General features: G+C 41.6%; 1 protein-coding gene across 1 annotated transcript in view; it reads left to right on the forward strand.

Annotated features, from left to right (window-relative positions):
- ppfia2 (PTPRF interacting protein alpha 2) overlaps positions 1-25,412 on the forward strand; it is a 413,910-nt gene that overhangs the window by 238,817 nt on the left and 149,681 nt on the right. Inside the window, exons 6-9 of the mRNA XM_067999463.1 lie at positions 7,935-8,156; positions 8,723-8,869; positions 12,035-12,169; positions 22,185-22,268. Of these exons, the coding sequence (XP_067855564.1) occupies positions 7,935-8,156; positions 8,723-8,869; positions 12,035-12,169; positions 22,185-22,268 (588 nt within the window). The remainder of the gene's footprint in view (positions 1-7,934; positions 8,157-8,722; positions 8,870-12,034; positions 12,170-22,184; positions 22,269-25,412) is intronic.

Consider the following 25,412-nt stretch of genomic DNA (forward strand, 5'->3'; position numbering starts at 1 on the left):
CCACCACCTTCTCAAGGGCAATTAGGGATGTGCAATAAATGCTGGCCTTGCCAGCGACACCCACATCCCATGAACGAATAAAAAAAAAACTGGGCTTCAGGAAAATTTCCCAATCAGATGAAAATACCCCTTTAGCTCAACTGAAACCAGATGAATTTACAGCATAAGGAGCCACCAACTCTTAAATGAAACGATGATAGATGATACTTGAATAGATGATAGAAAAGCATCTGTAACCAACCAGGGGAAATACAGTAGAGTGATTGTCTGTTTGCACTTCTCGATTATTGTATTAAAATAGACTGTGCATTGACATGGTTCTTTGTCATTCATCGAGATTGCAGTCACACAGGCAAGGTGCACTCATTTGATGCTGACTTATTCACTCAGGTGATGATTTCTGGCACAGTAATGTCAGGGCAAAGAGGCCTGTTTATTATAGGATGGGTAGTGGATTAAAGTAATATCTCTGTTTTCAAATGGGGGAGAAGGAGGTTAGGCTGTGGTGCCCAAGACTGAGTTAGACAGAGGGGAAGACTTCGGAGAGGATCTGTTCTCTGACCTATCTTGCAGCAGTCAGTAAGGACTCCTCTGAGTGCATGTGGCTCCACGTAGATCTTGAACCGCTGGAGCCAGGGCATCTTCCTCATTCATGTCAAAGTGCAGCCCTTCCTGATTGGCAAAGTTATGAGTGGGACAGCAAGCTATCGCTATTCTGGAGCATACTGTAGACTCCTCCTGACCTATCCAGGCAATGAAAGAGTGTTTTCAACACCACAATGGCGCTCTTGATAACCAGTCCAATAGCTGCATGTGTCTCATTGTAATGCTCCTCTACTGCTGTTCAGGACACTCTGGTTGGGGTCATTAGAAATTAGAGCAGTGGGTATGCTTTTGTCACCCAGAAGCCATCGATGGTTCTGATTCTGTTCCCTGAAGAGCTCAGTGAGGGCCAAATGATGAAGGATGAGGGCATCATGGCAACTCCCTGCATACTGAGAATCCACTGTTGACATGGTGGATTCTCTGTCACTAAGTGGACATTGAGGGAGTGGAAACTCATCCTGTTGATGTAGTTCAGTGGATGTTCTATGGGTATCCTTAATGCAGTGTGGCTGCCGTTGATTGCATCTTAGACCTTGAGGATGCCAGAAACCCCATAAAACATGAATAGCCCTATCTCTCTTCTGCCTTGCTGTGATGCCAAAGCTTATGAATTGGGCTGCTCTGCTGTTAAGGAGATCAGTGACCTGCTCCTGCCTGATGTTACAGAAATTCCCCATGGCTGCCTGAATTGACTTTGTATCGTAGAAGTTGAGTGGGGGGGGTCTCCTTCATAGCCACTGAAGGAACAGTGCATGCAGATGAATGCGACTGCAGATTTTCAACAGATACTTCAGAGTATTTTCCTACTTCTCATCTTGAGTATAATTATGATGTGGAGATGCCGGTAATGGACTGGGGTAGACAAATGTAAGGACTTGCACAACACCAGGTTATAGTCCAACAGTTTTATTTTAAATCACAAGCTTTCGGAACTTACTTCCTTCGTCAGGTGAGTGAAGGGTTCTATATATGCCATGAGTTTTTAGAATCTATATATGCTATGCGTTTTTAGAACCCTTCACTCACCTGACTAAGGAGGTAAGCTCCGAAAGCTTGAGAATTAAAATAAAACTGTTGGACTATAACCTGGTGTTGTGCAAGTCCTTACATTTGAGTATAATTAGTACTACCAGGTCACAATAAAACTTTGTTCACTTTTGTATAACTATGGCCCAGAAATTATTCACCTCAGGATGCCGTTCCATAATGGCATCCTCTCCGACCACCGGCGAATCGATGGAGTAAGTTTGTGAATGCCTAAAACCCGGAAATCGCGAACTTGCTCCCATTGGTTTGGGGGCGGTTTGACAGTTCCGAATTAAAGGGACATGGAATGCTAAAATCATAGAAATCATTCAACATTCGTAAACTTACCCATCTGCCCAGCTGGAACGAAGATACTTAAGCCACCAAATGTTGTGGGGAAAATGCTGGAGTCTATAATTAAGCATAGGGTGACTGAACACCTCGAGAATTTTCAGTTAATCAGAGAGAGCCAGCATGGATTTTTGAAAGGTAGGTTGTGCCTGACAAACCTGATTGAATTTTTTGAAGAGGTGACTGGAGTAGTGGACAGGGGAATGTCAATGGGTGTTATTTATATGGACTTCCAGAAGGCATTTGATAAAGTCCCACATAAGAAACTGTTAGCTAAGATATAAGCCCATGGAATTGAGGGAAAAGTACGGACTTGGTTAGGATGTTGGCTGAGCGAAAGGCGAAAGAGAATAGGGATAATGGGTAGGTACTCACATTGGCAAGATGTGATTAGTGGAGTCCCGCAAGGATCTGTCTTGGGGCCTCAATTATTCATAATATTTATTAACGACTTAGATGAAGGCATAGAAAGTCCCATATCTAAGTTTGCTGATGACACAAAGATTGTTGGCATTGTAAGCAGTGTAGATGAAAACATAAAATTACAAAGCGATATTGATAAATTAGGTGAATGGGCAAAACTGTGGCAAATGGAATTTAATGTAGACAAATGTGAGGTCATCCACTTTGGATCAAAAAAGGGTACAACAGGGCACTTTCTAAATGGTAAAAAGTTAAAAACAGTGGATGTCCAAAGGGACTTAGGGGTTCAGGTACATAGATCATTGAAGTGTCATGAACAGGTGCAGAAAATAATCAATAAGGCAAATGGAATGCTGGCCTTTATATCTAGAGGACGAGAGTACAAGGGGGCAGAAGTTATGCTGCAGCTATACAAAACCCTGGTTAGACTGCACCTGGAGTACTGTGAGCAGTTCTGGGCACCGCACCATCGGAAGGACATATTGGCCTTGGAGGGAGTGCAGCGTAGGTTTACTAGAATGATACCCGGACTTCAAGGGTTAAGTTACGAGGAGGGATTACACAAATTGGGGTTGTATTCTCTGGAGTTTCGAAGATTAAGGAGTGATCTGATCGAAGTTTATAAGATATTAAGGGGAACAGATAGAGTGGATAGGGAGAAACTATTTCCGCTGGTTGGGGATTTTAGGAGTAGGGGGCACAGTCTTAAAAATTAGAGCCAGACCTTTCAGGAGTGAGATTAGAAAATATTTCTACACACAAAGGGTGGTAGAAGTTTGGAACTCTCTTCCGCAAACGGCAATTGATACTAGCTCAATTGCTAAATTTAAATCTGAGATAGATAGCTTTTTGGCAACCAAAGGTATTAAGGGATATGGGCCAAAGGCGGGTATATGGAGTTAGATCACAGATAGGCCATGATCTTATCAAATGGCGGAGCAGGCACGAGGGGCTGAATGGCCTACTCCTGTTCCTATGTACACTGGAAAATACCAGCCCTACACTACTTTTTAAAAGCACGGTGACTGTTAATGACTGCAAAACAACAAAAAATTAAAATTTTAAAAATGTGGAATGTCAATTAACTCTTAATATTTTTTGATAATTACATTTTTTAAAAAAAATTACAGATTTAAAAAGTTTTTTTTGACTTTTAACTTCTGTAAGTTTCATTAAATTAAAGCATTTGCTTGGCTTTTTATAATATGTGTTAAAGTTTTATTTACACTATCATAGAGAAGTTCACTTTAAATGAATGATTTCTACTTGCCTGCTTGTGGTCGGGGCTTCCATTCTCAGACATTTCCCATGCACATCAGCCCACGCTGTTCAGAGGCTGGGCTGATGTCATGATTTTTTTCAAATCTTCAAATTCACGTAAGTCTATGCCTCGGAGCCGCGGGAAGTAAATTCGTACCTTTTATTCGTAGGAGCTGCTGCAGACGTTGCCACGCCGATGTGAGCAATTTCTGGCCCAATATATACTAACCCCAATCTCAGAAGAACACCCATTGCTACACCAGTGTGATTTTTTTCTGTTTCCTACAGCAGCTATACTTGTGGTCTTTCTGAGTGAGACAGCTAATATAGTCCCAGTTAGTATCAGGTTATGGCCAGATTTGTGTTGTCAGACTACTAAAAACTGGATTGAATCTGTCCAAATGTATTTCCTTTCGGGCTTTTGAGCTGGCAAAGGGAGGAGACTTTCTTTCCATTATTCTGGGCTAGATTCAAAATCAAATCTGGAGGTGAAAGGCCAGATTACCTACCTATTGCACCATCTAATTACCTACAATATAATTATTTTTAATTAAAAAAATTACTTGGAGTCTAACTGAAACTTTTTTCACAACAAGAATCAGGGCATAGATGATTGAAGTTGTTCATCTGCTATTTCACAGACACACACTTTTGGATATCATTGTGATTGGTTTATATGTTCTCATACAGTACTTGGTATGTGCCAGTGAAGGTTTTCATTTACAAATATCTGTATTTCTGGTTTTCTTTTTAGATATAATTTTGATTTGCGCAATAAATGTGCTTGTTTATTTTTTTTTTGAGAGGGTCTAATCTCAGCTTCAGTAACCTTCAAAATTTGGACCATTCGGACCATTAGTACTCAAAATCAAAGGCTGCTTTCCTGTACCTCTTCAGGTTGCCAGGAAGCAAAGATACACCTGTTCATCATATTAGATCATCAGGGTATGAGCACATCCCATTCCACTAAATTGACAATGATTGGGTGGGTACCTCTTTCTATAACAATATCTTGAATTACATCATGGAATACTAGTATTGAATCACTTAACACTTTCGTATGAAATTCATTGCTCAATATTTAACAGAGGAATTAACGTGGTTCTTTTAAAGTAGCATTGTAAGTAATTTTGTCTGAACATGTTAAGCATTAAACATTCATATGCTACAATATCACGGTACGATTTCAAGGCCAATAAAAATTAACCTTTTTTCCCCAATTTTCTCTCTTCTGCTGAAGGCACTGACTCCTGCTGGAGTACAGTTCCATGAACACCAGCAAGCCTCCAGTATTTCATCCAAGGAATCATTCTTCATGTATGTGCTTCAACAGCGAGCATAAGTAAACTATTCCTTCATAGGGAGTATCACAACCAAGCCCAATTCTGTCTTTACACAAAGTCCTTGTATGTTCCAGCAGGGATCAATGGACAGTGATCAGGGGCTCGACATTACCAGGGTGGCGGGGAGGGGTCGATTGGGCGCGTGGGTAATGCGCCTGGTGAAATCAGTCTGCCCCATGCGCGATCGCAGGCTGATTGGATCCACTTACCTGGTCTTCCGGGTTCCCCGCTGCTGAGCTGCGCGTCGGGCAGACTGCGCATGCGCAGTAAGGTCTGTCAGCTGGAGGAGCTCTATTTAAAGGGGCAGTCCTCCACTGACTGATGCTGCAAGAAATAGGAAAAATTACAGCATGGAGCAGCCCAGGGGGAAGGCTGCTCCCAGGTTAAATGATGCCTCACTCCAGGTATCATTGGATGGGGTGAGGAGGAGGGGGAGGACAGAGATCTTCCCCCCGGCGGGCAGGAGGAAGCGGCCTGCCTCTGCCACCAAGAAGGCCTGGCTCAAGGTGGCAGAGGAGGTCACCTGCACCACCAACACATCGCGCACCTGCATACAGTGCAGGAGGCGCTGCAATTACCTAAGTAGGTCAGCCAAAGTGAGTACACGTACTCATTCCCCTACACTGTATCTGCCACATCACCGCCCCCACCCCACATCTCCTTCTGCACTGCCAACACTACTCTGTCACATCACCCCTCACACCCGCTCAAAACTCATCCTCATCTTACCTGCACTTACTCACCTCGCCAGTCTTCATCCCGCCACCACCACTCAACCCAATCCTCATACAATCTCATGGCTCTATCTCATACTCACCCTCTCATGCATCTCTTTCATGGTCAGCCTCACTCAACCTGCCACTACCTGCACTGCAGCCACAGGGCATGCATCACATATGTGCAGTAGGCAGCGTAAGGCAAACTTGTTGTACGCATGAAGGGGATGCACAAGGGTGTTTGAGGGTTTGTCATGGTTTTTACTTATATTGAATTTCTGACAAACTCACATCACATATTATATTGGCACCACTACTGCCACGTCTTTGCGAATCTTGTCTGGTTTGTGCAATAATGCCCTTTCCTGAGGATCACAGTGAAGACCCACACCTGATACCACCCATTGTATCACTGCAGAGTGGGTGTAGGTGTATTTGCAGGGCTCTTTTGTGCAGACGACTGAGAGATGTCGGCGATGTCTCCGGTGGCACCCTGGAAGGATGCGGAGGAGAAATTGTTGAGGGCAGTGGTGACTTTGACAGCGACAGGTAAGAAGATGGTGCTCGGGCCAGCCGGGAGCAGCTCGGCATGAAGGAGACTGCAGATGTCCACGACTACATGTCGAGTGACTCTGAGCCTCCGTGTGCACTGCTGCTCAGAGAGGTCCAGGAAGCTGAGCCTCGGTCTGTGGACCCCGTGGCGAAGGTAGTGCCCTCTGTGACACATCTCTCTCTGCCTTTGCCCTCCCCCCTGCTGTGCAGGTGGATGTGTCACAGCACTGTGTTGTGGGGCTCCACGTGTCAGAGGTGGACGCGTTGCTGGCGAGGCCGGTGATGCTGCTCGCCCTCCGAGGGAGGTCATGACTGCAGCCTACGGCGGCCCCCATCCGGAAGATGTACATCTGAGGGGGTCCGCAAGGTAGGTACATGTCTCTGGACCCCGGGGTAAGTGTGCAAGTTGGTGAATTTTATTGTTAGGAGGAGGGTGATGGAGGCCAAACTTTGTCCAAAGTGACATAGTGGCCTCCTGCAATGAGTGAGGGTCTCTTCCCCCCCCCCCCCCACCTGTCAAGTGGACCTTTGCAGCTGCCACACGTCCATTTCAACTGGGAGTGTTTCCCCCAGTACGGGAAACAGTCCCAGTTGTTTGTAAAATCCCACCCCATGTAAAATATCTCCTTAATCACGTCTGTTCATGACCTGAAATACCAGTATAAATACTTTTAAGTGGCACCCCGCCGGCTTTAATTGCCTGCGGGAGTCCCACATGCGGGGGCTGCGCGCACACGTTAGCGCGTCTGTGGGGAACCCGGAAGTGGGGCGGGTTGGAGCCGGGCTCCCGACCCGCTCCGGGATTCCCCGATTTTCAGAGCCCCCCCCACCGCCAGGAACGCACCTGTTCGCGGGTGCTAATAATGAGCCCCAGGAGTGGGAACTTTGTATGAATTTTCCCTCTTTTACCGAGGAATACTCTGGACAACAGCACCATTACCATTGTGAGATCAGCAAACTCAGCAAAGACCAGTGATCAAATCTGGGATCTTCTTGGCCTTTGTGGCTAAGTTCTACTCCAGAACTACATTTAGTCAAGGGACCATCAGAAAAGTTCTAAATTATTTTGTAAAATACCTGTCTCTAGCTTGAGTTTCAAGTGTTAGTTCAATGGATGGGAACCTGACAGCTGCTGTGATGACAGGACATAGTCCATGGCAAGAGATCAGAAGTGATGCTATGGTTGCAGAGGGACATCATAGTCATATACATGAATGCTACTATTTTTAAAAAGACGATGGTCAGGAAATTCCTCAGAGTTTCTCCTGCTCCACAGCATTGCTTTGTTGGGAGTGCAGCGGAAATTCCATTTTCGTATGTAAACGGGGATTTCATCTCTCTTCTGGCCAAGGGACGCTGCAGATGGGGAGCAGCTCTGAGGAATTTCCAGTCCTATTGCTGCCAAGGTCAAAGCTATCCCCTTGAACTTGGCTACATTCAAGTCTTTTAATTAATACTAAAATTACCCGATTCAGACTACTTTGGGTTTTGAATTCAATTTTCATTTATTCTTCCTGTTTAATTTGTCTCTGAGTAATAGAAGCTTGATAATTTTATCCCAGCTAATATTGTGTTTTAATGATGTTTCTGTAGATTCTTATCTGCATTCATTGTTGGAACTCCATGACTAAGACAATCACCTGCTTTTCCTTTGCAGCGTCTTTCCAATGGTTCTATCGACCCTAATGATGAAATTAGTCAAGTTGTGGAATTACAGGAATTATTGGAAAAACAGAATTATGAGATGTCACAAATAAAAGAACGGCTAGCAACATTGTCTGGTCAGTTAGCTGAAGTGGAACAGGATCTAGAAACAGCCAGAAAAGACTTGATTAAATCAGAAGAAATGAGCACTAAATATCAGAGGGATATCAGAGAGGTAGGAATTTTACAAAGCAGTTTCTGTTACAGAGAAACCTGTTTTTCAAAACCTTGTTGCTCAATGAGTGTTTGTTCATGAACTGAATAGAAGACATTTTGCGACCAATTTTTCTGCATTGGTGTACATCAGTTCTAAATAATTAAAAACCACTGTAAGTCTCGCTAGAATGGTAATATGTTAATAGCAATCAATTTTCACGGGTCAATCTATTTGCATAATTATTCCGTGCTCTAGGTGTAGATTTGGACGTGTAGGGAGCACACTGGTGGCGGGAATGGAAAATTGTATGTAGATGAATCTCACAATTAAAGAGGATGTGGCAAAATGGGGGACAAAATATCTTACAAGCCTTTGAAAGGCTCAAAGACAAAAATTTATCTGAGGAGTTAATGGCTGATGACAGATGAAAATAGTTCACATATTTGCAATGCAAAACAAAATAATATGAAGCCATGTGAATCAAAGTATTTTTCCATTTAATATGAGGAAATAAAGCTTTTTTATGTGCAATGAAATATCTAAAATTAAAACAAAGTAAAATTGGCTTTATTGCTTTTCCATAGGTAATCGCTCAGAAAGATGATATGGAAGAAAGGATAACTACATTGGAGAAGCGGTACCTTAATGTACAGAGAGAATCAACCTCATTACATGACATGAATGACAAACTGGAAAATGAGTTAGCAAATAAGGATGCCTTCTTACGCCAGGTTCAGTAAATTTGTCAATAAGAGGTTAACCTGTAAATAAGATGTCACTTTCAGCATTGGCTTTTAAAAGAAATGTTAGAATTTGAAGAGCAACATACCAGCAAAGATCACTCTCTTTTCTTGCCATTGCTGAAGTTTCTGTATCATTAATAAGTTATATTATATAAGATAATAATTATACAGATGCTATTTTTTAAAAAAGATTTTTTAACAATTCAGTAAAACAAAGATCCCAATCTTCACATTATAAGCCATATTCTAGAACAGTGAATAGCAACAACCTCCTTATTCTCCAAGTTATGCATTTAGTTCATTCAAGCTATCAGCATTGTTCATCCAGTTCAATATAATTGACTAGACTGCTGTGTCTAAGGTAAAGGTTATGCTGAAACAGGTGTAAAAAATTTTGGAGAGAGAAGAACAGGCAGAAACCGTGGTTCATGTTGGAGCCAATGACATAGGAAGGAATAGAATTGAAATTCTCTAGAGAGTGTTTCAAGAATTAGGAGATAAGATCTCAAAGGTAGTAATCTCAGGATTACTCCCAGTGCCACATGCTAGTCAGCATTAGAATAGCAAGATAAGGGAACTGATTGTGTGATTGGAGAGATGCAAGGCGATTTTCAACTGACTCCCGCCCATTTCTCATCTGAAAAACGGGTAGCTAGTAGTTGAAAATTGGGAGGGGGCACTTCGGCCGCTCCTTGGATGCCCAGGGCCTGCCTGATGCATATTTTAGGCGAGCCTGTAAATGGGTGCTCAGCATGCCTACCTGAAACAGGCAGGGGCACCTTATGTATGCAAATTAGGCTCCTATGTTGTACAACGCTTTGCTTAGGCGACAGTTAGAGTACTGTGTAGAGTTTTAGGCACCTCATTAAAGGAAGGACATTAAAAGCCATGCACAATGTATTGCATAGATTCACCAGGATGGTACCAGGAATGAGAAACTATGGTTATGAAGAAAGAATTGACAATCTTGAATTATTTCCATTGGCACAGCAAAGGCTCAAGAGATAATATAATAAATTTTTTTATAGGGTGACTAGGAAAAGACTATTTCCTTTGCTTAGAGAGTAAGTGACGAGAGGTCATCAATTTGAAATTGTCGATGAGAATGAGGCAAGAGGTCAGAAGCAATTTCCTAATGCAGAGTTTTGTTAGACCATGGAATGCTTTGCCACAGAGAGTAGTTCAGGCAGAGAACATTTCATCCTTTAAAAGGAAGATCAGATAAATATTTGAAGCAAAGGAAGATACAGGGCTATGGGGAGAGCAGGGCGGTGGGATTAGATTTCAATTGGTCTAGCAAGAAACTGGCCCAGACACAATGAGCTGAATAGCCTCCTTTTGTGCTGTAAATTTGTATGGTTCTCTGAAAATTAGTAGTGAGTAGTAACACAAGTACTATTTCTAAAATATTTTCACAAATCAATTTAAATACTGGCAAACTTCAGATGAATAAGATTAAATACATCTTATTAAGAGCTAGTTAGCATTTTACAGGTGTTTATCAGATGCTATCTAATTAGTTCTTACAATATTGTTTAAGTCATACCTCATAAATTTCAATTTAAAATGTAAATGTATGGATGAGTATGCAGTGGCAATGGTGCATCACTTGATTTGTTTCAGATGTTTAAAAGAGCACCACATAAATTAAATAAATCCAGTAATGCATCATTATCTGTGAAAAAATATTATTTATTATATACTCATTACTATTTAAATACAGCATGTAAAAAAAAGGTCACTCTGCTTTAACGAATAATACTGGTGACTTCTTCTTCAGTAAATTGAAATCTTACATCGTCAGCCATCTCAGTTTTGGTTTCCTAGTTGTATTACTGGTTTTCTTCCATTTTTTATTCTATTACTGCTGTTCATCTTTAAATTGTTTGGATTCAGATGAAGTTTGTTTTTGCAGTATGAGACATTCTTGAGGTGAAGAATACTTCTTGTAGGACACAAAATGTGAATCTTTTGATTTTTCCACAGTTTTAATGATAGTAGTGCACAGACAATGTAGTGTTTGTTAGGGTTCATGAGTTATATCTCCATATATATGTCATTTTCACTTTTTTTTTTATTTGCACTGCTGTGAAATATCAGTACGTGAAAATAACAGTGCTGGACATGTAATAAAAATATCAGATCACTGGATTAGGAGCCAGAAGATGGGGTGGAACCTGCATCTACCAGACTTCCACCCCATATTTGTCAATCACTTTTCAGTCAGGGGTCAATGGAAGGATCTTCCACTCCCACCCCCACCCCACTCCACAACACACAAAGGTGTGTCATGAGGAGTCCTAAACTACTCCAGGAATTCTGCTCATTATGCCCTTATTAAGCCTCAGCAGAACTCTTGCCATCTAAGAATCCTCTTGAGGCTGTCTAAAAAGGTCCCAAACCTTTACCAAGCAAAGTTAATCTATCCTGGAGTGGATACATCACCTTAACTTTCTTACCTTAAGGCTCCCTTTAGAGATGAAAGGCTTTCAAACTTTGGCACCTGGGAGGGTCTCAGTCATACCACAGCAGAGCAGATTTCTGGCACTCCACTGTGATGCGCCCTTGTAGGCACTAGTGGCCCACCCTGACTATGCATATGATGCCATCTCTGAATTTTGGACGGGGTTTAGGGCTTTGGGCACTGATCCATTTTCGGCTTGCTCCACAGCAGATTTGCCAATGGAGCGGGCAATTGGAATTTTGGCCCCAGGGTCATTTACACTTAGAATAAATCCGATCTAAAGTTCAATGTAATATAATAGATATATTGATAGCATTATTCTTAATATTCACTTTAGTCAACATACCAAATGATAAATATTCTTTGTTATTAATTCTTAGATGAATGTACTAAGAATTAACTTGTAAGAGTTTTGAATAATTTTGCAACTCTACTGGATAAGAAGATAACTTTGAGGTTTATGGTAGTGGACGTCACCTTAAAATCTGTAGTAAATTACAGAAAAAAAAATTGGAAATAGGATAATATTTGTATTCCAATGAACAAGTTTATTTGATTTGTTTCATATCAAATAATAATAAATTATTTATAAACATTAAACTTTCCAATTAAAAGATGTAGAGAAAAAAAACTTTTTTCAAATACTCATTCAAATGAATACTCTGCGTTTCTGTTACATGGGAATTTAGCTAGAAGAAAAAAATAGACAGTTGCAGGAACGTCTGGAACTTGCTGAACAAAAGCTACAACAAACGATGAAGAGGGCAGAAACATTACCTGAAGTGGAAGCTGAACTTGCCCAGCGAATTGCAGCCCTGACAAAGGTAAATGCACTGATATGAAGATAATTTTAATCAAGACCTTATTTTAAAGTGCATCTTGCTAAGATTTGTACCATTTCTCTCCCAAACCTGTCCATAAATTGCTGGATAAATTATTATTGAAGCTTTCAAAGGAGCTATTGTGCACAGTTTTGCATTGATTGCATTAGGAGAACCAACATACTTAAAAACTGGCCATTTTAAAAAATATTTTTCAAGTGGGTCCACTTATACTGTGGAAAAGCACACATGCAGTATGTGCCCCAAATGCCTCATCCTCTCTCCAAAATATTTAAATGCCACTGACCCTGTGATGTAGACACAATCAAATGGTGGGAACTTCCAGCGGCGGAGCGGGACCACATGAAATTCCATTTTTTAAAATGGACTCTTAAGTTAACGGATTGTGCAATGAATTGAAGGTTCATTGTACTGCATCATGCATTCTTTGCTACTGCCCCACAGAGAGTGTGGAAAAATTAGAGGAGTCACTGAACTGCTGTTACACTCCTTCCATATGATCATACACCAATATAAACAGAGGCCTGGGATCAGCACATTTGCCTGACCTCTTGGCAGAGCATGAAATTTGGCATAGGAAGTCCAAAAGGGGGAGGAATGAAACAATAAATACCTTTTAAATGTTGCAATTTTTACAAATTGTTGGTAGTAAAGTTATTATATTAATAGTTTTACTACTAATAATTTCTTTTAGTAAGAGAGCTCCTTTTAAAGAAAGATAGAACTTGAATTTATATAGCACCTTTCATGAGCTCGGGACATCCCAAAGAACTTTGCAGCCAACAAAGTACTTTTGAAATGTAGTTACTATTGTAATATAGGAACAATGCGCTAGCCAATTTGCATACAGCAAGGTCCCACAAACACCAATGAGATAAATGACCAGATAATCTGTTTTAGTAATGTTGGTTGAGGGATAGATATTGCCCAGGGCAGGTGCCCTGCTCTTCAAATATGAGATCTTTTACGTCCACCTGAGGGGGCAGACAGGGCCTCATTCAGGACTGAATAAAGGATCATAGAAACAGGAGCAAGCCATCAGTCCCTCGAGCCTGTTCTGCCATGCCATGAGATCATGGCTGATCTGCATCCATCCACCCACCCACCTTGGCTCCATATCCCTTAATACGCTTGGCTAGCAAAAATCTATCGCTCTCAGATTTAAAATTATTAATTGAGCTAGCATCTACTGCTTTTTGTGGGAGAGTGTTCCATATTTCTATCACCCTTTGTATGAAGTGTTACCTAACTTTTCTCCTGAATGGCCTGGCTCTGATTTTAAGGATATGTCCCTTTGTCCTCGACTCCCCCACCAGCGGAAAAAGTTTCTCTCTATCTACTCAATCCATTCCTTTCAAAATTCTAAAAACCTCAATCAAATCACCCCTTAACCTTCTATATTTCAGGGAATACAAGCCTAGTTTATGTAATCTCTCATAATCTAACCCTAGGAGCCCTGGTAACATTCTGGTGAATCTACATTGCACTCCTTCTAAGGCCAATGTATCCTTTAAAGGCCCAGAACTGTACTCACTAGTCCAGATGTGGTCTAACGAGGCTATGTGTAGCTGTAGCAAAACATCCTCCCCTTTATATCCTAGCCCTCTAGTTATAAAGCCTAACATTCCATTAGCCTTTTTGATTTTTTTTTTGTACCTAACTACTACATTTTAGTGATCTGTGTACATGGACCCCTAAATCTCTTTGTATGCACTATTCCTAGCTTTTCACCATTTAAAAAAAACTCGGATCTATCCTTTTTTGGTCCACAATAGAATACACTTCCCTACGTTGAAATCCATCTGCCATAGTTTTGCTCACTCATTTAGATCGATAGTTAGCTTTTCAAAAATAAGTTCAGAGTTTTATCCTTTAAGTGGTCTGAAAATTTGTAGGGGTTCCAGTGAGAGACCGCTGGAACTGACTGAAAAATGACAAGGAACTGGTTCCGCCAGTATCCATCATTTCCAAGATTTTCCTTCATGCCTTGTAAGGGGCAAAGGTAAATGTTGTCAGGGGCGGAGCTAGGAGTGGAGGCTCCCTATGCTGAGAGTTCCCTCTTCCCTTGCTAATTTGGAACTCTGAATTGCACTGAAGGTCGGTAGACCGAATGAGATGAGATGTACCGCCTCCAGATAGGTGGAAGAGGCCCCCCACTAGGGTGGGGGGGAAGTGGGGAGGTGGGGGTCAATCAGGATAGCCAAAGAAAGCTGCATATTTTTTTTTAAATTCTGTTAGGCCCCCTTACAGAGCATGGCTGGGGTCTGGAGGAGCACCTGAGCAACCCCTCCCCATGAGTGGCAGACAAGCATCAGATTTTTCAGCTGCATTTGGCAGGTGGGCCAGAGATGCGTGCATATTGACCCTTGCGCTCACCTATTCCATACAAATTAGGTGCCCTCCACTGACCTCATCAATTCCTGTGGGGTAAATGCTGGAGGGCACTATCGGGCACAAGTATCGCTTCCTGAGGATTTTTGCAGCCATTATATTTAGAAATGGAAATTACATGTACACTGAGGTTTATTTTTCCCCTCATGCAGGACTAAGGGGGGGTGGGGGTTAATATGGACCAAATTATTGATGTATTTTCTTCATTCTCTGAGAATACCTGTATGGAATGCATATGTTATGGACTGACATGTTGTCTATATCATTGGTCTACTCTGTGACCACAGTCCTTGTTAAAAGCATGTATAGCTTCACATTTGCTAGTAGCTCAAACACAAAGAAAACAGAGGGTGTGAATTTCCTCAGGTGTTCTGCTCATTAGCTGTAACTTTGGCAGAAGAATCGCAGAAACCCTGGGAAAATGGCATAAACAGTATTTATGCAGTTTTTATGGGGTGTCTGCAGCTCTTCCGCCAAAGTTACGGTAGATGAATGGGAGTATCCTCGTGGAAATTCATCCCTGTAAATTTCACTCTGCAGACGTATAAAATATGTAAATTGGTATTTTTTCACAGGTGCATAGAATGATAATAGATTTATGTGAGGAAGAGTTCCTCTGATTGCTATTTGTTAGTTATCTGTGAATATTGCAAGGAGATTTCTTCTGATCACTATTTCCAGTAAAATAATAAGTACGTTCTTTCAGAACATTTTAATGATTTTACATAATAGTGAACATAAGACTCCATGTGGGAAGTTTTCCTAAGAGCAGATTTTACAAAGCCCAACTGGAGTCAAGAGGCCTCACTAGTGGCTGGTACAGGCCATAAAATTGGGATTTTTAAAGGCTTCTTAAAAAGAATTGACAATTTCAGTTGCTGGTAAAAAAAGAGTGTATTTTAAATTACACTTTGCTCCATGTGTTAATTGTTTTTTTCTGAGTAGTTTTACTGTTCGTGTAGTTTTGTTTTCTTTTCCTGGCAAAGTTTTCTTTATGCTGGCATTTAAATTATGGGCATAGGGCGGGAAAGTGGAGTTGAGGTAGAAGAGCAACAATGATCTTATTGAATGGCAGAGCAGGCTCGAGGAGCCATATGGTCTACTCCTGCTCCTATTCTTATGTTCTTACACCAGACAAAGTGATGAGGTTGGATATTCCTTTGAGGTTCCAAACACATTGCATGATTTAGCTGATGAAAAGCAGTTCACGAAGGGCCAACAAATTCAGGTACAGTACCTGATGTGTTTTTTCCCCACTGATTATCACCCAAGGACCTACGTTTATTGATCTCTTCGCACGTAGAATCATAGAAAGATTACAGCACGGAAGGAGGCCATTCGGCCTATCGAGAACACGCCAGCTCTATGCAAGAGCAATCTAGCTAGTCCCACTCCCCCTATCCCCTTGGCCCTGCAATTTTTTCCTTTCAAGTACTTATCCAGTTCCCTTTTGAAGGCCATGATTGAATCTGCCTCCACCACCCCCTCGGGCAGTGCATTCCAGATCCTAACCATTCACTGTGTAAAAAAGTTTTTCCTCATGTCACCTTTGGTTCTTTTGCCAGAAGAGATTAGTCTTCACTGATTCTGCTTCACAAGACAGGCTGCTACCGAGTTCTGCCATCTGCTGCAGAATGACTTACAGACAACATCTGGAACAGGAATGGTCTTCTCGTAGAAGTAAGGTTACCAGATCCTGAAGCTTTCATGATACTGGATCCTTCCAAGCCACCCAAGAAATCATCTTCCACATCAGGCAGTCTGAAGTTCATACATTTAATAAGCGAGTAACGAATGTTGCTTCCAAGTGACAACACTTTCCATCATCTGGACAGGGTGCAGGAGGCAGAACTCCCTTGAATGTAAGGCATTCCAGATGGCATCCATGGGAAAATTTTAACTCTCTTCGCTCGCAGTGAATGGAGTGAATGAACAGTTATAATGGAGCGGCTCCCACCAATTTCCGATTTCAATGCCAGTGGTTTTGGCGGTTCATGAGGCGCCTGAATGACTCCGGTAGGATCCTCATACATAAATGCTAATTAAGGTCCTATAATGTTAATAGGACCCCAATGGCATTTTAATCTCAACCTGAGTAGGGTGCCCTGAAGGCAGTGGAGGCCCTCCAAGGTAAGTAAAGTACTTTTCTTAGTGAGGCCAGAAGGAGCATGAATACTCCTCCAAGCCCCACAAGGAAAGTCTAGGCCTCTGCTATCCTGGGCTCTCCGCCGTACTACCAGCAAGAGCCTGCTGCACACCCCATCACACAACTTGCCTGCATGGTGGTGAGCTTTCCCTTAATGCCGGCCTTTTCGGGCGGGCAGATGATTGGTGGCATGTAAATGAGGCCTGGGACTGAAATTTATGACACCAAGTGCATTTTGCACTCACTCCGTGCCCCCACCCCACAACCCCTGCCTCAAGCCAGCTCAGGAATAAAATTCACTCCCCTGTGGACATCAATGCTCTTCATATTAACCCCAGAGTCTACATGAACAGCAAGGGGTTACATTCACTGTTAGAGGCATCTAACCATAGAAACATTATTATGCATGCCAATAATTGCCATGATATTTTCATTACATTGACAGGATTTTTTTTTTTTTAAAGGAGACTAGGGCTAACTATTGTATCTGTGGCAGTTGACCCAACTGAAAGGAAAGAGCGTGCTTTTTATAGCTCCTTTCACAAGCTCAGAACATCCCAATGTACTTTACAGCCAATGAAGTACTTTTGAAGTGTAGTCACTGTTGTGATGTAGGGAAACACAGCAGCCAATTTGTGCACAGCAAGGTTCACAAACAACAATGAGAGACATGACCAGAGAACATACTCCTTTTTTTAGTGATATTGGTTGACGGAAAATATTGGCCAGGACACTGGGGAGAATTCCCCTGCTCCCCTTCAAATAGTGCAATGAGATCTTTTACATGAGAGCTGATGGGCCCTCGGATCAATGTCTCATCGGAAAGATGACACCTCCAACAGTAGAGCACTCCCTCCTTATTGCACTAAAGTGTCAGCCTACATTATGTGCTCAAGTCTCTCGAGTGGGGCTTGAACCTACAACCTTCTGACTAAGATGCGAGAATGCAACCACGGAGTCAAGTCTGACACTTGAAGAAACCTTCTAACAGCAGCTTCTAACAGCGCTTTTAAGAAAGGAGAGAGAGAGAGAGAAAGAGAGAGGGAAACCGGGGAATTATGGACCAGTTAGCCTAACATCTGTTGTGGGGAAAATGCTGGAGTCTATAATTAAGGATAGGGTGACTGAACACCGAGAATTTTCAGTTAATCAGAGAGAGCCAGCGTGGATTTGTGAAAGGTAGGTCGTGCCTGACAAACCTGATTGAATTTTTTGAAGAGGTGACTGAAGTAGTGGACAGGGGAATGTCAATGGATGTTATTTATATGGACTTCGTGAAGGCATTTGATAAAGTCCCACATAAGAGACTGTTAGCTAAGATATAAGCCCATGGAATCGAGGGAAAAGTACGGACTTAGTTAGGAAGTTGGCTGAGCAAAAGGCGACAGACAGTAGGGATAATGGGTAGGTACTCACATTGGCAGGATGTGACTAGTGGAGTCCCGCAGGGATCTGTCTTGGGCCTCAATTATTCACAATATTTATTAACGACTTAGATGAAGGCATAGAAAGTCCCATATCTAAGTTTGCCGATGACGCAGATTGTTGGCATTGTAAGCAGTGTAGATGAAAACGTAAAATTACAAAGGGATATTGATAGATTTGGTGAATGGGCAAAACTGTGGCAAATGGAATTCAATGTTGGCAAATGTGAGGTCATCCACTTTGGATCAAAAAAGGATAGAACAGGGTACTTTCTAAATGGTAAAATGTTAAAAACAGTGGATGTCCAAAGGGACTTAGGGGTTCAGGTACATAGATCATTGAAGTGTCATGAAAAGGTGCAGAAAATAATCAATAAGGCTAATGGAATGCTGGCCTTTATATCTAGAGGACGAGAGTACAAGGGGGCAGAAGTTATGCTGCAGCTATACAAAACCCTGGTTAGACCGCACCTGGAGTACTGTGAGCAGTTCTGGGCACCGCACCGTCGGAAGGACATATTGGCCTTGGAGGGAGTGCAGCGTAGGTTTACTAGAATGATACCCGGACTTCAAGAAGGTTAAGGGGTGATCTGATCGAAGTTTAAGATATTAAGGGGAACAGATAGAGTGGATAGGGAGAAACTATTTCTGCTGGTTGGGGATTCTAGTAGTAGGGGGCACAGTCTAAAAATTAGAGCCAGACCTTTCAGAAGTGAGATTAGAAAACATTTCTACACACAAAGGGTGGTAGAAGTTTGGAACTCTCTTCCGCAAACGGCAATTGATACTAGCTCAATTGCTAAATTTAAATCTGAGATAGATAGCTTTTTGGCAACCAAAGGTATTAAGGGATATGGGCCAAAGGCAGGTATATGGAGTTAGATCACAGATCAGCCATGATCTTATCAAATGGCGGAGCAGGCACGAGGGGCTGAATGGCCTACTTCTGTTCCTATGTTCCTAGCACCTCGGACTGGAAACCTGAGCCTCTGTTTGCTGTTGATTAACTGCCACCTCCACCTGCAAGAAAATGGTACCATCTAGCTTTGGCACAATGAAAGAGTGTATGCAAAAGTGAAATAGTTGTACGCAATGGTTGAAATGTTACTTTCCAGAGAATGCTGGAGTTCCCAATTTAGGTTTGTATCACGCTTGATATGCCCCACAAGAAATGCGCACAAAATTAAGGAGCACAATCATCTTCATCTCCCTTCTAATACCAGCAAATTTCTTCCTTATTTGCAACGAGATGCAAGGGACCCGAGTGATTGCATTAACCCTCCGTGCAACTCGCTCTTCCTTTAGTGCCCCTCCTGCAGGATCTCCAACTCTACAGCAATTAAAGGAGTGATGTTGCTCACATGTCTCCACTATGCAATTGTGAGCAATTAGCCCACATTTCTGCCTCTACCATAATCTCCCTTTTATTGTGAGCTGCATCCTTTAAGAAACAGTCCTGGTGCCTGCTCCACTCCTTGTTACACCAATTTTCCGAAGGGGTCCTAAACCAGGCTCCTTATGTAGATGGGGGTCCTAACGCCTTTTTTAAGATTGCTGCTAGGTATGCCTGAAAAATAGTCCTCACCCAATTGTGGGGCGGATGTCTTTCAGGTATCTTTGGGGTACAGGATGTTAGTTTCCGATATTGGCCCTCGTTGTGCTAATTTTACGCCTGTAAAATGGGTGCAAAAGGGTCCAATTTCTACCCCTGTGTACCTATAATGACAATGGCTGTTGGCAGTAAGAGGTAAATTGGTTGTCGTAATGGATGATATGAATAACAATATCAAAACTCAAACAAACAAATGAACGCCAGGAATCCCCTTGTGGCTCCTTCCCCTCTGCCACCGCAACTTCAGCAGAAACCCCATTTAAGCATGTAAAGTGAGAGAAGCTGTGAGGAAATTTCTGGTATAAGTATCAGCTTGTCCCAGTGCTAGCATTCTTGCATTCAAGCTTCATCCTTATGTACTTGAGCACATAATTTACTCTGTCACTTCAATGCAGTACTGAGATGTACTACATTGTTAGAGGTGAGACATTAAACTGAGGTCCTGCTTGCCTAATCCGGTGGATATAAAAGATTCCATGGTAGCATATGAAGATGAACTTGGGATTTATCCTGGTATCCTGCCCAATGTTTATTTATCAACTATTGCTATGAAAGACAAATTAACTGGTCATTTATCTCAATGTCATTTGTGGGACCTTGCAATGCGCAAATTGCAAAATTATGTAATTGGCTGGAAAGTGTTTTCGGATTTTTTGAGGATGTGAAAGATGCTACATAAATGCAAGTTCTTTCTAAAATAAAACAAATGTCTGGCAATGTGGTGAAGGAAATAGCCCACTTTCAGGTGATGCACTGACAAATTTCTAGGCCATGGTTTCAGCATTGGTTCAGTGGTAGTAATCTTGCCTCTGAGTCAGAAGGTCGTGGATTCAAACACCACTCCAGAGACTTGAGCACATAATCCAGGCTGGCACTTCTGTGCAGTACTGATGGAGTGCTGCACTGTCAGAAGTGCTGTCATTTGAATGAGATGTTATACCAAGGCCCCGTCTGCTCTCTCAGGTGAACATAAAAGATCCCATGGCAAAGAAGAGCAGAGTGTTCTCCCGGTGTCTTGGCCCAAATTTATCCCTTAACCAACATCTGAAACAGATAGCTAGTCATTTATCTCATTGCTGTTTGTAGAACTTTGCTGTTCACAAATTAGCTGCCGCGCTTCCTACATTATAGCAGTGACTATACTTCAAAAGTAATTCATTGACTGTAAAGCGCTTAGTGACATCCTGAGGTTATGAAAGGCACTATATAAGTGGAAGTGGAAATGATCAGGACAGTAATCTAATCAAGAGTTGAAACACCATTACAAACTGCATGAGTAAATATCAAGCAGTTTATGTACGCTCTCAACTGAAGTAGATCCCTGAAGTCAATTGTGGATTCTTTTATGTTCTATAATGTACATTATTTCAGTTTTGTATGGGCATTTTAGTCTATTTTTGGTCCAGCAGTAGCTGTTAGTCTGGATGCCAACTATCCAAGCAATCCTTGATGTGTGATAACATTTGTAGAAGAATATTAACCATCAATAAATAATTTGCAGTTCATTACAGCAATATTCTTCATCCAATGTATATAATAAGCTCTTATTCACAGAGGAGGTCAGATTGTTTTCCCCCCCATAAACTTGTATGAAACTCCTGCTTACTTTTCAAACTTTCATGGAGAAATATCAATAATAGGAACAAAAAACATAGCTGCAGCAATATTTTTACATTTGCTTCAGTAAGCAGCCTGTAAATTGGTTATATACATGATTGGGATGTTTTAATACGTTAAAGGCGCTATATAAATGCAAGTTATTGTTGATTGTACCAAACCATTTTAATATAACAGCTGTGCCATTGAGAGTACTATTGGTTTTGTGCAGCTAATGTTTGGCCTTTAGTCATTCTTTTTGTTTCAAACATTATGTGCTGTATTTTGTTCAGCTTTTGTGTCTTTAGTTCTGATTTTTCGATTTGTCCCTCTTCTTTTCCTTGACTTGTCAGTCTGACCCAACCTCTTCTACATCATCTGATGATTATCCCTATGTTTTGGAAGCAAAACTGCAAGAAATGATCACCATGCTTAGGAAGGTAGTCCTGCTGGTTGATAATTAGATTCTGGTATTTTTTTTTCACAATTTATCATTGTGCAGTTTTGTGCTTGAGGAGCTTTATTTGTTAAAATAGCAGGATTGTGGTTTAACCATGAAAATCCAGCATGTTGTTACATTTGGCTGAAGTCATCACTCATGAAAATATTTTTGAAATCTATAATAAAGTATTGCTGATGCTTGGGTGTTACTGGCTTTACCAGTCCACAAATGTTAAGCAATGCTGTCTAGCTGCCTGCTTAATTCTGAACACTTGAGTCCACAGACAGATTAGGCTTGAGCTTGGCTTGTTTTTTCTTGTTTTAAAAAAAACACAACTTAGTGAAATAAAAGTGAGTTCTGTTCAGCTTTTTCAATTTGTATTGTAGGCTGAAGAGAGACATGGCAGCATAGAAGAACGCTTGAGGCACTTAGAGACTCAGCTTGAAGAAAAAAACCAGGAACTTCAGAGGGTAAGTCATATTGAGAATCTGATATTCAGGACTGAATCCAATATCATGCCATATTAGTTATTTCAATTGTTATTCTGTTTGCCCCTCAAATCTTGGGAACCTCGCTGACTATATTGTATTTCCAATTAAATTAGTGATGTTGGACCCTTGTGTAACACTGAAACTTGAGATGCTTCAGCAGTAGAACTCCCATGCTTGCATCTACTTGGAAGCAAAGGAAATATCATTGCAGCTTTTTTATGAAATCTAGCAGATCTCCCATGGCTTTGCTCTTGTTGATCATGGCGGGTAGGAGATAAATCTATTGTAAGGAGGGTGTGATGAAGGGGAAAGATGCAGATTGGCAATGAAAGGATTTGGAAAGAAGTTTGAGAGAGGTATGCTCAAAGTCAGGGAAGTAAGTATTTGCCGCTTGGTTTCTGGAAAATAAATAGGCCCTGAATTTACACGGGCACTCCCCATCAGGTAAGCTACATTATCGATGCTGTAATCTCAGTAGAAGATTAACACAAATCCCAGAAAAAGAGTGTATTTATGCCATTTATCCGGGACTTCCATTGACCTCCTGCCAGAGAAACCCCACAAAAATTTCAGGTGATAGTGTTCTCTGCATTCATCATAGGTAGATAATTAAATAAGTTTGTTCCCCTCATGTACCTCAACTGTGTAAATAAATAGGTCTGTACATGTGTTGTGAAGGAGGAAGGCACTTCCACTTTATGCTAAGAAAATGGATGTTTAGCCTTCCACGGCAGAGAGCCAGGCAGTGGGGGGGGGTGGTCATTTTCAAATTTTATCCCAAATGCGCCCGATAGATTCAGCGGGAGAACTGAATTATTTTCAGGTTCAGGCCTCATTACAATATAGTCGATGAGCTGCCCAGCACTCAGTGAGCACTAGCGAGCCATTCGTCAAACCAGACCAAAATTCTGGCTGCTACATGAGCAAGCCGAATCATAAGTCAGCAGTAAAGCGAGAAAAGAACCACCAAAGGGTTTACTTACCCAGTGGCTAACAGAAGACCACAGTATTTTTGTGGTGTCAGGAAGAGCATTCTTGCTCCTCCTGGCCCCACAAACATTCCCCTCAAAAATGTTCCAGGCCATTTTTGGAGTGACCTCCAGTGATCACTTAAAGGACCACTGGTTAGGCCGCTCACCCTCTGGAACAAATGGGCAATGTGTGTCAGAAATTCTCTTTCAGAAACACATAAATAAATTGTTCCAAACATTTTAGGATGTAATATAAAAGTTTTAAACCACAAAGTTTCACTTGTCAAATTTATAAACAGATAAAAGGATAGTCAAAGGAAGGGTGGGGCCAATTAGGAACCAAAAAGGAAATCTTCTTGTATAGGCAGAAGGCATGGCTGAGGTACTAAATTGAGTATTTTGTATCTGTCTTCACAAAAGAAGAGGATGCTGCCAATGTCACAGTAAAGGAGGTAGTAGAGAAATTGGATAGGATAAAAATAGATAGATAAAGAAGAGGTACTTAAATAGTTAGCAGCACTCAAAGTAGAAAAGTCACCCGGCCCGGATGGAATGCATCCTAGGTTGCTGAAGGAAGTAAGGGTGAAAATAACGGAGGCGCCGGCCACAATCTTCCAATCCTTCTTAGATATGGGAGTAGTGCTAGAGGACTGGAGGATTGCAAATGTTACACCCCTGTTCAAAAAAGGGAGAGGGATAAACCAGGTAACTACAGGCCAATTAACCTAACCTCAGTGGTGGGGAAACTTTTAGAGACAATAATCCAGGACAAATTAATTGTCATTTGGAAAAACATGGGATAATCAATGAGAGCCAGCATGGATATGTTAAAGGCAAATTGTGTTCGACTGACTTGATCCAGTTCTTTGATGAAATAACAAAGAGGGTTGGTGAGGGTAGTGCAGCTGATGTTGTATAGAAGGACTTTCAAAAGGTGTTTGATAAAGTACCACATAATAGAATTGTTAGCAACATTGAAGCCCATGGGATTAAAGCGACAGTGGCAGCATGGATACGAATGGCTAAGGGACAGAAAGTAGAGAGTAGTGGTGAATGGTTGTTTTTCAAACTGGAGGGAAGTATACAGTGGTGCCCCCAGGGGTTGGTATTAGGACCACTGCTCTTTTTAATATATATTAATAACCTGGACTTGAGTATACAGGGCATAATTTCAAAGTTTGCAGATGACACGAAACTCGGAAATGTAGTAAACAGTGAGGAGGAAAGTAGCAGACTTCAGGAGGACAAAGACAGACTGGTGAAATGCTTCTGGATGCTCAGCTTCCCGAACACAAGGGTCAGGAAAACCAACCCTTACGTGTCCTCTCCTACTGTTGTGGTTACAGATGGGATGATTTTCATCTCCCTTCCATCCCATTTTTCAGTGTGAGTGGGGCAGTAGTGGGATGAAAATCGGAAGAAAAAAAAAAGTGGCTATACTGCCCGGGACTTGCCCATTATGATTTTTGAGTAGGCCTCAATTTTTGCAGCAACGCTCTTTCCGTAAACAAACGGAAGCCTAATGCATATATCTAAATTAGGGTTTTATAGCAGTTTTAGAACCCCCAATGCCATTTTTGAGCGAGTCAGCACCACCACCGCTGCTTCTTAAACCTGCCCACAAACCATGAATGATATAGGGTATGAATTGGCTACATAAAGAACGGGACTGGCAACTAAATATTGCAGATTATAACTTAATCAGAAAGGATAGGGAAGGAAGAAGGGGGGTGGAGTAGCTGTACTAATTAGGGATAACGTAATGGCAGTAGACATTCTACAGACACATAAATAGCAAAAGAAAATTCACTATAGGGTTAAGGCCGCTAAGGGATATGCACGATAAACTCACAGGCAACGACAGCGAAATGGCAGAAATATTAAATAATTACTTTGCTTCAGTATTTACCAGGGAGACTAATATAATGGGCATGACATTAGAAGAAGAACTCAAAAAAGATGTAAAGACATTTAAGATTGAAAGGGGAGAGAATTGATAAACTAATCAAACTTAGAGAGGATAAAACACCAGGTCCGGGTGGATTATATCCAGGCATACTAAAAGAAGTTAGGGAAGAGATAGCAGAGACACCATCACATATATATAAAAAATCATTAGAAAAGGAAATAGTGCCAGAGGACTGGCAGACAG

Source organism: Heptranchias perlo, chromosome 18 (genome assembly GCF_035084215.1).
Source record: "Heptranchias perlo isolate sHepPer1 chromosome 18, sHepPer1.hap1, whole genome shotgun sequence".
NCBI classification, from domain to species: Eukaryota; Metazoa; Chordata; class Chondrichthyes; order Hexanchiformes; family Hexanchidae; genus Heptranchias; species Heptranchias perlo.